Source organism: Odocoileus virginianus, chromosome 7 (genome assembly GCF_023699985.2).
Source record: "Odocoileus virginianus isolate 20LAN1187 ecotype Illinois chromosome 7, Ovbor_1.2, whole genome shotgun sequence".
Classification (NCBI taxonomy): Eukaryota; Metazoa; Chordata; class Mammalia; order Artiodactyla; family Cervidae; genus Odocoileus; species Odocoileus virginianus.
In genome coordinates, this window is record NC_069680.1 from 74691424 (window position 1) to 74707235 (window position 15812).

The window sequence follows — 15812 nt, forward strand, 5'->3', positions numbered from 1 at the left end:
ATTTACTGGTAGATTCTTTTTATGATGTGTATTAATATATTCTATTGAAAGCTAATTAACATAAAATCTTTTCTCATCTGTTTTCTTAATGTGTCCATATAGCAATTTCAATTTTTATAGAAATCAATCTAATGTTTACTTCTCAGTTCTATTTCTCTAAAGCTTAAGAGTCAAAATACACAATAATTCTTCACAATCATGTTAAAATCACTTGTTGGTTGAGTCATCTGTATTATAAAAGTATCAAAAGCAGTAGAACCATGAATTATTTCACACTAAGATACTCCGTTTTTAGAACATAATAAAAAGGGAAGTCATGTAATTGTCATGTTGACGACCACCCCTTAAACCCATTTAATCTACCTGGCCTAATCTAAAGAAGAGAGCAGGCCGTGTATGGAAAATAACTGCCACAAGCACACTCACCGATATCCTGTCTTGGAACTCTGCTGTGGGCACAATGGGAATAGTTCCACCATGTTTTCCAAATTTCCTTTCCAAACTCTCTTGAACAGACACTATAAAAAGCCAAGAAATGAAGATAAAATTTTGCTAGTAGGAAAAACCAAATGAAATACAACCAAAAGTAGTCCCAAACTGTATTCACAGTCCTAAACTGAATAGTTTTAGAAACTTTCAACACTAATGACATAAAAGGGTTACTCATTTAAAACTGAGCTAAAAGGAATAAAGCACTTTGCCAAATTCCTATGTAAGTGTGAATTTAGGTCACTGATCTGTTTCCATAACACCCATTACCAGGGTTTTTCCTTGGCTCTTTTAAAAAGAAAAGGGAACGGAAACTGATGGAAAACTTCACCCAGATTCTCAGTGGGCTCAGTAAAGCTCAGCTGGAGGTCTTGGTCTTACTTTAGCTTGAGGAAAACACTAGTGTTAACTCTGAAGCCTACTCTAGTCAAAGACAAACAGCATTCTTATCAGAAGATGCAAAAAATTCTTGACACTAGATAGGTCTTTACCAAGAGCAACCTGAGATAGGAATGGATGAGTATCAACAGGGTTTAAAACGATACTCTAATTTACAGATTTATGTTCTGGGAACACTTGCAGAATAAACACTGGAATATAAATACGTTCTAGAGAGTTCAAATATTGAATACCTTTAAAGAAATTGTATAGTTTTGGTCTAAGACTCATGAGACAGAATGGTTTCCTATTCTGAGATTAAACAAGAAGGGAGGGAGGAGGGTTCAAGAGGGAGGGAACTTATGTATGCCTATGGCTGATTCATGCTGATGTATGACAGAGACCAACACCATACCGTAAAGCAATCATCCTCCAGTTAAAAAAAGATTTAAAAAACTAAAAGAAAAATGTGATTGTGTAACTACTACCCACTTAATACCACTGTATCATGATTGGTCAACAGAAAAATAACAGAATCACCAAAACTACCATTTAATAGAAAAACCTGTAATTACTTTTTTAAAACCCATATGCATAATCAGAATTATCTCGGAATTTTTTTTGGGGAAAAAAAAACAACAACGGAAATTAGTCCTTTTATTAAACACAAGCTTTCCCCAACCTTTTAGATAGTCCAGAATATTACACTTAGAGAATACAATAATCAGAACTCACTGAGCAAGTGGTAGTTAGAATCCCTTTCATATTTGAAGGTCAAACGACCATAGCTGACATGATTTAGATTCTTCAGCCACTCAAAGTAAGATACTGTCACTCCTCCAGCATTCAAGTAGAGATCCTATATACAAAAAAATGAGATGATGGTTTTAATAAAAGCTTACAGTGAACATAAGGGCTCAATATGAAAGCAGATTAAATTTCAAACTTCCTATATATATCTTAGACAGTGGCAGAAATTTTGTACTTAAGAAATTCAGTTTTGCTGAAATTTTTTAAGGCTTGCAGCAAAAGGAGTTCTTCAAAATGCATCACAAGTCAACACTAACTTCTAATGACCTTTTGCTTCAGACCCCATGCTTAACCACTGAAAAACTTAAGCACATGTTACTCATATTAGCTTTCTGAGTAAAAGAAGCGAGGAACATCTGCAAGTTACAGTAGTATTTCTAGCACATTTTACATTTATATAACTGGATTTAAGAAGTCTAAATATATATACTCAAGAAAGAGCCTGAAGTTGAAAGAAAATGTTCAGGTCCAAGTGAACTTTTCTTTTTTTTTTTGGATAGGCTTATTATATTAACCACACGTCCACTGTATTTTCTTAAAAGCAAAATAAAGATGAAAAATTCACTAAGGCTTGGGAAACTAACAATCCTCTCGCCACAATTCCTTGCAAAAAACAATTATGACTCTGAGTACATATAAAATCTGGCAAACATAGTTTTACTTACTGGAATAACCATGATGTTCCTTTCTAGGAAAATCTTATCAGCTTCTGGAGTTGTCGGTCCATTGGCACCTTCAGCAATGATCTGCAAGAAAGTTAGAAACAGAGAGAAATGCTGATAACACTGTGAAATCCCCTCCAGCTGAGCTTAAGAGCTATGCGTACATGGGAGAGGGCTGTGAGAGAGACAAAATATTCCACTTTAAATTGTATCCTGGGGAACTATACTGAATTATATCCCAGGAAAGCTTTTTTTTTTTAAAGAAGAAAGCTATTAGCGCTTCTCTATGGCCTTCAAGCACATTAGTAAGGCTGAACCCATCACCATGTCACCTTGGCTTTGACTCTTTGTGCGTTGGACTTGGTCAGCTGCTTCTCGCTGGCAGCAGGGATCAGTATGTCACAGTCAACCTCCAAGATGCTCCCTTCATAGATCTTTGCTTTGGGGAAGCCCAGGATAGTTCCATGTTGCTATAATTGATTAAAAATCAGAATTAATGGCTGCAACAGAGTTGAAATGTTTATGTTCAGTGCCTATGATATGAAGACTCATGAGCAAACAAAATGAAAAGACAACTCACAGAAGGGAGAAAATATTTGCAAATGAAGAGACCAACAAGGGATCAATCTCCAAAATATACCCATGCAACTCATTAAAAAAACAAACAAAAGAATGAATGGAAGACCTAAATAGATATTTCTCCAAAGAAGACATACAAATGGCCAAAAAGGTGCTCAGCATCACTTATTAGAAAAACGCAAATCAAAACTACAATGAAGGGCTTCCCTGGGGGTTCAGTGGTTAAGAATCCGCCTTGCAGTGCAGGGGACACCAGTTTGGTCCCCGATCTGGGAACAGCTCACATGCCGTGGGGCTACAAAGTCTGGGAACTACAACTACTGAGTCTGTGCTCCAGAGCCCAAGAGTGGCAACTACTGAAGCTCTCGGGCCCCACAGCCCGTGCTCTGCAACAAGAGAAACTACTGCAATGGAAGTCCTTGCACAGCAACTAGAGAGTAGCCTCCTGTCACTGCAACTGAAGCACAGCAATGAAAATACAGCACAGCCAGTAAACAAAACATTACAAACGAAACAATTGTACAATGAGGTGCCACCTTACACTGGTCAGAATGGCCATCACCAAGAAATCTACAAACAATAAATGCTGGAGAGGTTGTGGAGAAAAGGGAACCCACCTACACTGTTGGTGGGAATGTAAACTGGCATAGCCAACATGAAGCATAGTATGGAGGTGCCTTTAAAAAGTACAAATAGAGCTATAGTATGATTCCGCAATCCCACTCCTGGGCATATATCCGGAGAAAACTATAATTCAAAAAGATATATGTAAGTAGCCAGGGCATAGAAGCAACCTAAATGTCCACTGACAGAGGAATGGATAGAGACGAGATGGTACGTATATACAATGGAATATTACTCAGCCATAAAAAAGGCACGAAACAACGCCATTGGCAGTGACATGAGTGGACCTAGAAATTGTCCTACTGAGTGAAGACAAGAGAGAGACAAATATATGATATTGCTTATATGTGCAATCTAAAAAAGGGGTATAAATGAACCTATTTACAAAACAGAAACAGAGTCACAGATGTAGAAAATAAACTTATGGTTACCAAGGGAGTAACCTTGGTAACCTATGGTTACCAAGAAAGTGGGGGAGGGATAAATTGCAAGATTGGGACTGACAGACTACTACATATAAAAACAGATAACCAGTAAGAAACTGCTATATGGCACAGGGAACTCTATTCAATACTCTGTAAATGACCTACATGGGACAGAACCCAAAGAGTGGATATATGTACAACTGATTCACTTCACTGTACAGCAGAAACTAATGAACACTGTAAATCAACTATACCCCAATAAAAATTAATCTTAAAAAAGCAATGGAAACAGATTTCAATAATGCTTATTTCAACTTTATAACATCCAGGTGGTCAAACTCCTCAGATATTAGAATAACATACCAATTTGAAGTCTTCCAGTTCCTTTGGGTCAATACCATCTGGATTCCATATGCTGCCATCAGACTCACCAACAGCAACACATTTAGCACCAAAACGATGTAAATATCTCATAGAGTGCAGGCCCACATTACCAAATCCCTGTGAAGAACAGTTGTACATGAAACAAAAATCAAAGTCCTAGCACAGATGGTTAAGTCATATTCTGACCAATACACATTCTATTAGCTTAGAAGTAATTCTCAAAATCCTTTGGACAAAAGAAGCCATGTCTCTCTTCAATAATAAATTTCTATGTTTTAGAATTTAGAACTCAACCCTTTGTAATTTGTGCTAGTGAGTCCTGAAGACATTCAGTTACGAGTAGTTTGCTGACTTATAAAGAAACGGCAACTACCTAGGACCTCAGTCCCTGATGGCCAGATGTCCTATGGTCATGAAAAGATAAGTCACTAACTGGGAGGAATATGAGTCTTATTTTAAAGTAGCATTCAACTTAATTTCGATTCTTCTAAGCAAACTAATCAAACATTGAGCAAAAGTTGGAATCTGGATCACTGTGTATACACATAATAGTTTAAGAGGATGTATTACTCTGCAAATGTCCATTCTAAACCTTAAGAGATCCAAAGGATCAAATTTATTTTTTTTTCAAAGGATCAAATTTTAAAAATTGCAAATCTAGATGCTCCAACTGAGAGTGTAAGGATGTGGAACTCACCTCTTCCCAGAAATACATCAAAAACATATCTACGAATGGAACAATTTTCACAGAATACCTACTAATCACTAGCTCTCAAACACCTGAGAGGACAAGAAAGATCTATTAGTTTAGATCTTTCTATTAATAGATATTTAAAGATGAAAGAAAAAAAAAAAAGGGAAGTGGAATGGGGCCTGTGTCCCTGGAATGAAAGTGTGAAAGTGTTAATCACTCAGTTGTGTTCAACTCTTTGTGACCCCATGGTCTGTGGCCTGTCAGGCTCCTCTGTCCATGGAATTCTCCAGGCAAGAATACTGGAGTAGGTAGGCATTCCCTTCTCCAGGGGATCCTCCCTGACCCAGGGATGGAACCTGGGTCTCCTGCACTACAGGTGGATTCTTTACTGTCTGCGCCACCAGCCCTGGAAGGGAGCTACGAAAGGGCAGAGGTTCCTGTATCCTGGGGAGCCGTCTCACAGGTGGGGGAGATCAGGTAAGGGGTTTCAGAGGCTCAGAAGAGAGTAACAACTGTTCTGTGGCAGGCAGATCGGGAAGAGACCTGCACAGACTGTCTATGCCACCACCCTGCGCACCCCAGCTTGAAATACACGTCTGCTAGCACAGGTCGCGGGTGAGTGCTGAAACTCAGAGTTTAGAGGACAGACCTAGGGGAGGACTGCTGTTGGCTGCAAGGAGACAGCCTGAAGTGTGGTATGGCTGCAACAGAGGGTGTATGAACACGCTTGGACTTGCCAGACACAGGACTATAAGGATGTCCCACTGTTAAGTGGCACCTGAAGCAAGGGGCAGGGTTGCCACGGCATCCTATTTCTCTGCAGGCATTGGGAACACACACCCCTGCTGCCCCCTTGCTGGGCTCTTGGAGCTGGCACTAGCAGACTGCCCATGCACAGAATGGGGCTGAAATCAGAGTCAAGCCCTTGGGCAGTGCATAGCAAAGGGGTGGCCTCGCTGAATATCCAGTGCAGGCTTTGGTCACACCACCAGTCACGCTTCCTATCAAGGGGATAACGGCTGGCATACACTGAGGAAAGAGGCGGCAGGCACCCACACTAAAAACGGCCCTTGCATGAAACAACACTAAACCCATGCAGGCTACATAGGGATGCGCCCACATAAAAAAGAGCCCTCTAAGACCACAGTAGCTAATTGTTTCTACTCACAGACATAGAGAACAGACTTGTAGTTGCCAAGGGGGAGAGGGGGAAGGAGAAATGGATTGGGATTCTGGGATTAGCAGATGTGAATATGAGATGGGTAAAAAGCAAGGTCCTACTGTATAGCATAGGAAACTATGGTCAATATTCTGTGACAAACCATAATGGAAAAGAATATGAAAAAACATCTACATATATGTATAACTGAATCACTATGCTGTATGACAGAAACTAACACAACACAGCAAGTCAACTGTACTTTAATAGAATTTTTAAAAATTGCAAATCTAAAAACACTGAAAAACTTACTGCCTATATATCAGTTATTCCTTAAGAGAGCAACAAACATTTTTACCTGAACCGCAAATGTTTTATCTCCAAACCCTGGTGTCATTCCTAAAATACTCATGTAAGAAGCCTCATTGATGAAATTTTCAATCCCATGGAAAACTCCCCGGCCAGTAGCAGAGATCCGTCCATGGATTCCACCCTGACTGATGGGCTTACCAGTAACACAGGCATGGGCATTAATATCCTGCAAAAAAAAAAAAAGGGCACAAAACTTAAAATTATACTCATTAGAAGTTTATGTGTCTTTAAGGTATACTTTCACCAACAGAGATAAATCTCACTTTTTCAGATTCTTGTTCCTAGAAAATATATAATAAAATATATTGCACTTTCTGATGGGAGAAACATGGTTTTTAGGAATTTAACATAAAGTAAGGACAATAAAGGACAGAAATGGTATGGATCTAACAGAAGAGAAGATATTAAGAGGTGGCAAGAATACACAGAACTATACAAAAAAGATCTTCATGACCCAGATAACCATGATGGTGTGATCACTCACCTAGAGCCAGACATCCTGGAATGCGAAGTCAAGTGGGCCTTAGGAAGCATCACTATGAACAAAGCTAGTGGAGGTGACGGAATTCCAGTTGAGCTATTTCAAATCCTGAAAGATGATGCTGTGAAAGTGCTGCACTCAATATGCCAGCAAATTTGGAAAACTCAGCAGTGGCCACAGGACTGGAAAAGGTCTGTTTTCATTCCAATCCCAAAGAAAGGCAATGACAAACTACTGCACAATTGTACCCATCTCACACGCTAGTAAAGTAATGCTCAAAAAAAAAAAAAAAAAAAGAGTAATGCTCATGAACTGTGAACTTCCAGATGTTCAAGCTGGATTTAGAAAAGGCAGAGGAACCAGAGATCAAATTGCCAACATCCACTGGCTCATCGAAACAGCAACAGAGTTCCAGAAAAACATCTATTTCTGCTTTATTGACCATGCCAAAGCCTTTGACTGTGTGGATCACAAACTGTGGAAAATTCTTCAAGAGACAGGAATACCAGACCACTTGACCTGAGAAATCCTGAGAAATCTGTATGCAGGTCAAGAAACAAGTTAGAACTGGACATGGAACAACAGACTGGTTCCAAATTGGGAAAGGAGTATGTCAAGGCTGTATATTGTCACCCTGCTTATTTAACTTATATGCAGAGTACATCATGAGAAATGCTGGGCTGGATGAAGCACAAGCTGGAATCAAGATTGCTGAGAGAAATATCAGTAACCTCAGATAGGCAGATGACACCACCCTTATGGCAGAAAGTGAAGAAGAACTAAAGAGTCTCTTGATGAAAGTGAAAGAGAGAGTGAAAAAGTTGGCTTAAAGCTCAACATTCAGAAAACCAAGATCATGGCATCTTGGTCCCATCACTTCATGGCAAACAGATGGGGAAACAGTGGAAACAGTGACAGACTTTATTCTTTTTGGGCTCCAAAATCACTGCAGATGGTGACTGCAGCCATGAAATTAAAAGATGCTTGCTCCTTGGAAGAAAAGTTCTGACCAACCTAGACAGCATATTAAAAAGCAGACACATTACTTTGCCAACAAAGGTCCATCTAGTCAAAGCTATGGTTTTTCCAGTAGTCAGGTATGGATGTGAGAGTTGCACTATAAAGGAAGCTGAGCGCTGAAGAATGGATGCTTTTGAACTGTGGTGTTGGAGAAGACTCTTTAGAGTCCCTTGGACTGCAAGGAGATCCAACCAGTCCATCCTAAAGGAAATCAGTCCTGAATATTCATTGGAAGGACTGCTGCTGAAGCGGAAACTCCAATACTTTGGCCACCTGATGGGAAGAATTGACTCATCTGAAAAGACCCTGATGCTGGGAAAGATTGAAGGTGGGAAGAGAAGGGGACGACAGAGGATGAGATGGTTGGATGGCATCACTGACTCAATGGACATGAGTCTGAGTGAGCTCCGGGAGTTGGTGATGGACAGCAAAGCCTTGCATGCTGCAGTCCATGGGGTCGCAAAGAGTCAGACACAACTGAGTGACTAAACTGAACTGAACCGAAACTGAAGCAACCAGAACAGTGTGCAGCAGATAAATCGATGGGTGGGACATGAGAAAACAGAGTCTTAATGTATATAGGAAGTCAATATAAAATACAAGAAGCATTTTATGTCAGTGGCTAAAGTATGTACTACTTAATAAACTGAGGCGATTTGCTACCCGTATGAAATAAGATAAAGTGCCTTATTTCATACCATATCCCCTACCCTCCAATGTTCTAGCTGGATATGTTGAAAAATGACTGTAAATACTTTTACAGAGAGAATTTAGGATTGTGTTAGCTGTATCATTACCAACAAAGAGGATAAAGTAAAAAACTAAAATGGTCTAGTAAAGTGATTTATGGAATTAGTAGTTTTCCCACAGTTTTCCTTCATGAATAGTTAATGCTTATGAATACAGAATTACAAACCAGGTGCCAAATGCTTTTGAACAGAGAAAATGCAAATGTTGGAGCTGACAGCAATCCTCTCTGAGGTCAGGCACTGTGCCGGCTGGCTGCGAGCTGCCCCGCATACCTAATTGTTCTGGAAAGCCTGGGTAAGGGTGGAGACCTTGCTTGCTTTCCAGTGCCCTCACATCTGAACACAAGTAACAAAAACTATGGCTTCTTATCTTAGGCCTGGCCCTGATTTTGGATATCCTATCACTTTATGGACAGTCTTTACCAGCATTTAGTCTAAGGTTTAGTTGGCAAAGCCTCATAAGACTTTCTTTTGTCACCTTTGGGAATGAGCTAGGAAATAACAATGTACTGCCTACTGCTTTGTCCTATTAAATCTAATGCTTTGCTTAAAAAGACTATTACCCAGAGCTCATTTAACATAAGAAGATAACATAGAAAAGCAACCTTTTGGGAATGGCAGTCAAAACCAAAATTCTTTGAAGTGCCTCATACTGCTCCTGTTTTATTTTAGGGGATTTGCAGAATTTACCTGGTGTAGTAATTTTTTGTGCTTACCAGGAGCCACATTATACTATGACTCACTTAATCCTAATGACTTCCTCATAAACTAGGTACTATTGTCATTTTTCTAGATGAGGAAAGTGAGACACAGAGAGCTTAAGGCACTTGCCACAGGTCACAGAGCTGGTATGTGAAGGAGCCAGTTCTAGAACCCAGGGTGTTTACCTGTGCTCCCAACTAGACCATACCATATCACCTCAGGAAATGAGACAAGTCTAAATTCCTCCACTAGATGCTGTGGCCACTTTCCTCTCTTCTAGAGGAAACAATATTCCTCCTCTTCTAAGGGTGATTTTCCACTAGGGCCCGTAAAAGATGAATCCGTGGCCCACAGCCAATCAACATGCCAAACAACAACAAAAACCTTTCTCTTTGGAAAACAGGCACCTTTCAAACTGTCTTCTCGCCAGCGCCATTTTTCTTGAGTGAAGGCTACTCTTCATGCCCCACTGCACTCTCAGCAGCCCCCTGAAGCCTGGCTCCATTCTCACTATTCCAACCTAGTTGCTGAATTGGCCTCTTCTCAGAACCACCCCCAACACCCACAACACAGAGCTCTCGGTACTTCTCATTCTTTTGTAACTAATTGCTTCCCCCTCCACCCCGCAAACGCTCTTCAGTCTGTCCATTCCTCTCAATTCTAGGGCAGGCCAATAGTGCTTTGGGGCTCCTGGGGAGTCTTCTCTCCCCAGCAATCCCATCTTCTGCTGCACACACGGCGAAGCTTACGGTGGCACACACCAGCTTACTGAGCATTTTACTGGCTTCCCTCTGTTTTCAGGCCAAAGACCAAAGTCCTTGCTGTCACCTACAATGTAGGAATCTGGTCTGACTCTTCTGCGAGCCTCTCTGACGCCCTCTCTACTCTGGCTATCATAGTCTTCCCTCAGCCTCTCAGGTTTGCTTCTTTTCACATAAGGACCCAAGTGCTTCCTTCTGCCTCTAACCCTTGGCTAGCACCACCTCCCCTGGTTGATAAGTACTCCTCTTTCAGAGTAGACCAAAAGGTTACATCTCCAGGAGGCTTTTCTGATCCTACTCCAGAGACGTGGTTAGGTTCCCAGTACTCTTTACATGGCATCAAAATGCTTCCTTCTAGCCTTTACCCCAATTTTATTGAACACCTTGCTTGTACTTTATTATTTTTTTCATTCTCCAATGTTTAAAAAAATTAATTTATTTATTTTAATTGGAGGCTAATTACTTTACAATATTGTAGTGGGTTTTTCCATACATTGACATGAATCAGCCATGGGTGTACATGTGTCCCCCATCCTGAACTCCCCTCCCACCTTGCTTGTACTTTATAAGCCTCGCATGTAGTAAGTGAACTCTCTATATTTTTAGAATAAATTGTGAGCAGTTAGGGTATGGAGTTCTTAGAGGAAGAGAATCAGGCAAAGCCTTCCTCACAAAAGAGAAGCCATTCTGTTATCTAAGCTGTCCACGATGCTTGTACTTGAACAGGTCTCAGCACTCAACCATCAGATCAACTGAAACCTAACGGAAGAAGATGTTGACCTTTTCTGATCTTAGTAAGTTCAGTTAACTAAAGCTTGGACTCTGCCAACCCCCCAAGTCCCTTCATGAATATGCATGTACCCTCAGCTTAAAAGGGTCCCACTTTTGCTGTTCTGGGAGACACTGCTTTGGGAAAGGTCCCTAGTGCTCTCTGACTTGCTCCGAGCAGTAGTAAACCAAGCCAACCTTCAGTTTGGTCATGTCTTGGCCTAACACCCATCCAGGTGAATCCAGTTTTTGGGTAACAAAATGTCTTCGGTTACTTTCTCTTTCTATTCCTTAAGTGGTTCTCAAGGTTCCACCCTTTCAAGGACAGAACGTTAATTGTCCTTGTGTTCTGTGTCAGTGGCACTACTTCCACTCAGTCCAGAGACTCAAGTCCTCCTGGTTCTTTCAGACTCAACCTTGTCCTTCGCCTCGGTCCCACATGTGCAGCCCCGTACTGCTGAGTCTACCTCTGAGCCAGAGCTTCTCCCTAGCCCTGTGGCTCCCTGGCTGTGAAGGTGGATGCTGACACTGTGGAGGCCGTCTCTTTGGCCTAGCCTAATGCTGCGGCCAGCCCCTCTCCCCTAAGGAAGGGTCAGCATCAAAGGCTCCCCACTGACTAGCAAGTAAAACAAAAACACTGGGACTTGAGTATTTTCTTATTCTTTCATGTACTTCTTCATTCTCCCACTACCTTTTCTAAATGTGCCTTATCTTCAGGCAATCTGAGCTCTACAGTTTCTCTGCCTATTCCCCAAATCTCCACATTTTTATTCTATCCATTTTCAAGGTCTAGCGCTGACCAAATACCTCCTTCCAGGAAGGCTGCTTTCAGAAACTCTCCACCCTGCTATTACCCTATCTCCATACCATATCTGCTTAATGTGTCTTAGTTTCTTTGAGGGAAAAGCCTGAATTGAATGCTTCTTTATTTCCCATCTACTGTCTTGAAATGAATCCTGGCCTGGTAGGTGATCTCTGAGGGTCCCATCCCAGTGTTGAGAACAGGATTGCATGTGAGTAAAAGCTCAACCCAAGTTCACTACATTTATGATGTAAGATTGTTGTTTAGTCACCAAGTTGTGTCTGACTCTTTTGCAACCCCATAGACCGCAGCCTGCCAGGCTCCTCTATCAATGGAATTTCCCAGGGAAGAATACTGGAATGGGTTGCCATTTCCTTCTCCAGGGGATCTTCCTGACTGAGGGATTGAACCTGCATCTCCTGCATTAGCAGGCAGATTCTTTACCACTGAGCCACCAGGGAAGCTCATGATGTAAGATGGACAGGAAGTAAAATAATATATAAAACAAGACATGATTAAAGGAGAGGAGAAAAACTCAATGAATTTTCCCCTTATATACATCATCATTTGAACTGTTACTTCTGATAGGTAACAAATGAAGCCTTCAGGGCTTTGGTGAGTACTCACATAGTGCCCTATAGTGCTAGCATAGGTGTCAGCAATCCAGGACATCTCCCGCTCGCCTGTGCTCATGTCTGGGGCAGGCACATCAATGCCAGGACCTGGGGACACAGAGAGAGGGCATTGCACCAATTTTTAAGACAAATGCATCTCAAACACATCCTTGCAGTTCTCTATAATAACAAAGCTACTGTGGCTAGAAAACTTCAGATTTCATCTAGGTTACTAATTCAAATCATAGAAATACTAAATGTTCCATTACAAAATTGACACACACAGTGTTACGTAACTTCTCCCACTAGTGTTCACTTGCTGTGAGTTTGGAAATTAGCTCTGCACAACAGATACACCACTCAACAGACTTCTGAAGGTGCAAGCATAGGCAAACCAGTTTAACCTCTCTTGACCTCAGTTCCTTAAACTGCACTTGGAGATTACAGTGGCGTAAGAGGTTGCAGTTAGAAAGTTGATGTGTATGACACAGCACAATGACATACCTGCTTCCTGGGGATGTAAGCCCTCCTCACCAAGTAGAAAAGGCAAAAACACACATTCCTGAGGCAACTATGTTAAGCCCATAGTACTTTTACTCATGACAGAATCCTGCTTTGACCTATTATTAAAAGCTTACTCTGTATAGAAAGTTTTAGACCTTGGTGTTCAGTTCCTCACAGTAGCAAATTAAATGGTTTGAAGGTAACAAGAAGTTAGCCCACAGGCAGTGATAAGTAACAATGACAGTACTAATGCTGATGTCCTATGAGATCTCAGATGGAAATGTATTAAATGGTGCCCACTTAAATCTGTAAAGGCAGGAATAGATAGAAATATACTCATCAAAATGGTAAGTAAGAATACAAAACCACCTGTTTAGCGGATCAGTTAACTAAAATACAGTATATCATGCAAAGAAATACTATTCAGCAATTACAAAGAATGATGTGCACCCATGTAAATAACTTGGAATCATCATTAAAACGTACATGTGGGGAAAACAGCAGGTTTTGTATAGCAAGTGTAAGTTCCCATTCATATAAATTTCTCTTTCTTTATACATTTGTTATTGTTTAGTTGCTAAGTTGTGTCAGACTCTCTGCAAGCCCATAGATTGTAGCCTTACAGATTCCTTTGTCCATGGAATTTTCCAGACAAGAATACTGGAGTAGGCTGCTATTTCCTTCTCTAGGGAATATTCCCGACCTAGGGATCAAACTTGCATCTCCTTCAAGTTTGGGAGGCAGATTCTTTACCAGTGAACCACTAGAGAAGTCCTTCTCTATATATACCTTTGTGTAATAACTATATTTATTTCCATATAAATGTATGCAGAGGTTTAGAAGGATGAAAAAACTCTTTCACTATATTTAGAGTTCAGTCTTGTTTATAGCTTTCTATATTGTTTCAACTGTAAAATACAAACTCATTACCTTTATAACAAGAAAACCACAACTTTAAAATGACAAATGCTCCTGCATCCTTTTAGAGGTTCCCAGATGGCTCAGTAGTAAAGAATTCACCTGCAGTGCAGTAGACATGGTTCAATCCCTGAATCGGGAAGATCCCCTGGAGAAGGAAATGGCAACCTGCTCCAGTATTCTTGCCTGAGAAATCCCATGGACAGAGGAGCCTGAAAGGCTACAGTCTATGGGGTTGCAAAAGAGTCACATGACTCAGAGACTAAACTATTATCACCACCACCCAAAGTAAAAGCACAAAGTATTATTACTACTCCATACAAAATCAATGTATAGGGATACACAGATTACAAATAATTCCTGAGTTACAGGTAAATTCTCAAATACCTTGCAAAGTACAGGTGTGAAAATCTAGACTTTTAACACTCAATCCTGTAACAGTAAAATAGGATAAAAAGTTGACTGAAAAAAGCAACTGCTTTCGCAGGAGTATAGAGGTAAAGCTAAACAGGTAATTTTGGTGCACAGTGATACAGGGGGATGAAAAGGGAAATCCACAGTTTAAAAGATGATATCCAAATGCACATAACAGAATTAACATCCTTTTACAACTAAAAAAAAAAAGAAAAATGAAGGACCACTTCTCAATTCATTCTATGAGGTCAGTATTATCTTGTTATCAAAGACTTCATAAGAATACTGAAGACCAGTACCTCTTAGAACAGTATAAGAAAAAATAAAATACTTATGAATAAACTTAACAATAAGTAGTACAAAACTTGTACCTAGAAAACTATAAAATATGATTAAACAAATGGAAAGACATTCAGTACTCATGGACAAGAAGACTCACTATGGTTAAGATGGCAACACACTATAGATAAGTCAACAGATTCAAAGCATCCCTACCAAAACCCCAGGTGACAATTTTTTTTTTTGCAGAAATTCAATATAACAGGGCTAGGACCCAGACTCAGGTCTAACTCATAATCTGACACTCTGTGGAAAGGCAAGTCAGAAATAACTGAAATGATGTCAATGCCAAAGGTTTGCTCAGGACTAATTCTGTGCCCTAGAGAGAGGAAAAGAAAGCCAACAGCCTCCCTCTTAGGCTACAAAGTTTTCTGGGCCCGGATGTCAGCTTAGTTGCAGAGTAGCTTAGTAAAGCTTTTATACATGAACAAAAAGTTAAATTGCTAATATTTAAGCTTTCAGTGTTTCAATGAATCACTTTTTAACCTTGGGAATTACAGGGTTCTTATCAATATAGAGAAAATTAAGCTGTATACTATATATGGGCAATAAATACAACTGAATAAAGTCTTAAAACTACTAAATATGTTTGATTTAAGCTAAGCTATAATTAAAAAATTCTGAAGGCTACCAGAATTAGTAGTTATTTTGTCATCTCATTAGTGCTTCCCCTATACAATGACTGCAAGTAAAGCCCATAGCAGTGCCAGGGAGGATGCATGCCAAGAATCCAAATGCCTTTTAAATTATGAAAGACAGGACAAAGCTAGTAAAGTTCTAGTGTTACTAGAAGGGAAAAATGTCAAAATAGAAATATATTAAGTTAATAGGAACTTGTCAACAGTGAGAAGAATACTGAGAAAGAAAAACACAGGGGCAGGAAAACAGAAAAAGGAGCTTTACTTTCTTGTTTAGTTTTCTGAGTTTACTATGTTAAACTACGGTAGCAAAATTCTATCAAACGATTTTATTCTTTTTTTTTTTTAACCACAAATTAGAATCTTTTGGGACAATAAACAGGTTTAATTTGCTTGAAACCTAAAAGGATTAAATAATAATTATATATCAAATAATTATTCACGTCTGACACAAAATAATGTATGATACTATGATACAAAAACATAAAGAAAATGAGTATCAGTACCCTCAGAAATTTAGCCTGAC

The 15812-nt window shown here is 39.9% G+C and overlaps 1 protein-coding gene across 1 annotated transcript in view; it reads right to left on the reverse strand.

Annotated features, from left to right (window-relative positions):
* The window catches only part of GLUD1 (glutamate dehydrogenase 1), a 36729-nt gene that overhangs the window by 5925 nt on the left and 14992 nt on the right, over nt 1-15812 (reverse strand). Inside the window, exons 5-11 of the mRNA XM_020904854.2 lie at nt 12487-12581; nt 6563-6742; nt 4331-4468; nt 2672-2809; nt 2343-2423; nt 1603-1726; nt 427-518 (exon numbers count right to left, since the gene is read on the reverse strand). Coding sequence (XP_020760513.1) covers nt 427-518; nt 1603-1726; nt 2343-2423; nt 2672-2809; nt 4331-4468; nt 6563-6742; nt 12487-12581 — 848 coding nt within the window. The remainder of the gene's footprint in view (nt 1-426; nt 519-1602; nt 1727-2342; nt 2424-2671; nt 2810-4330; nt 4469-6562; nt 6743-12486; nt 12582-15812) is intronic.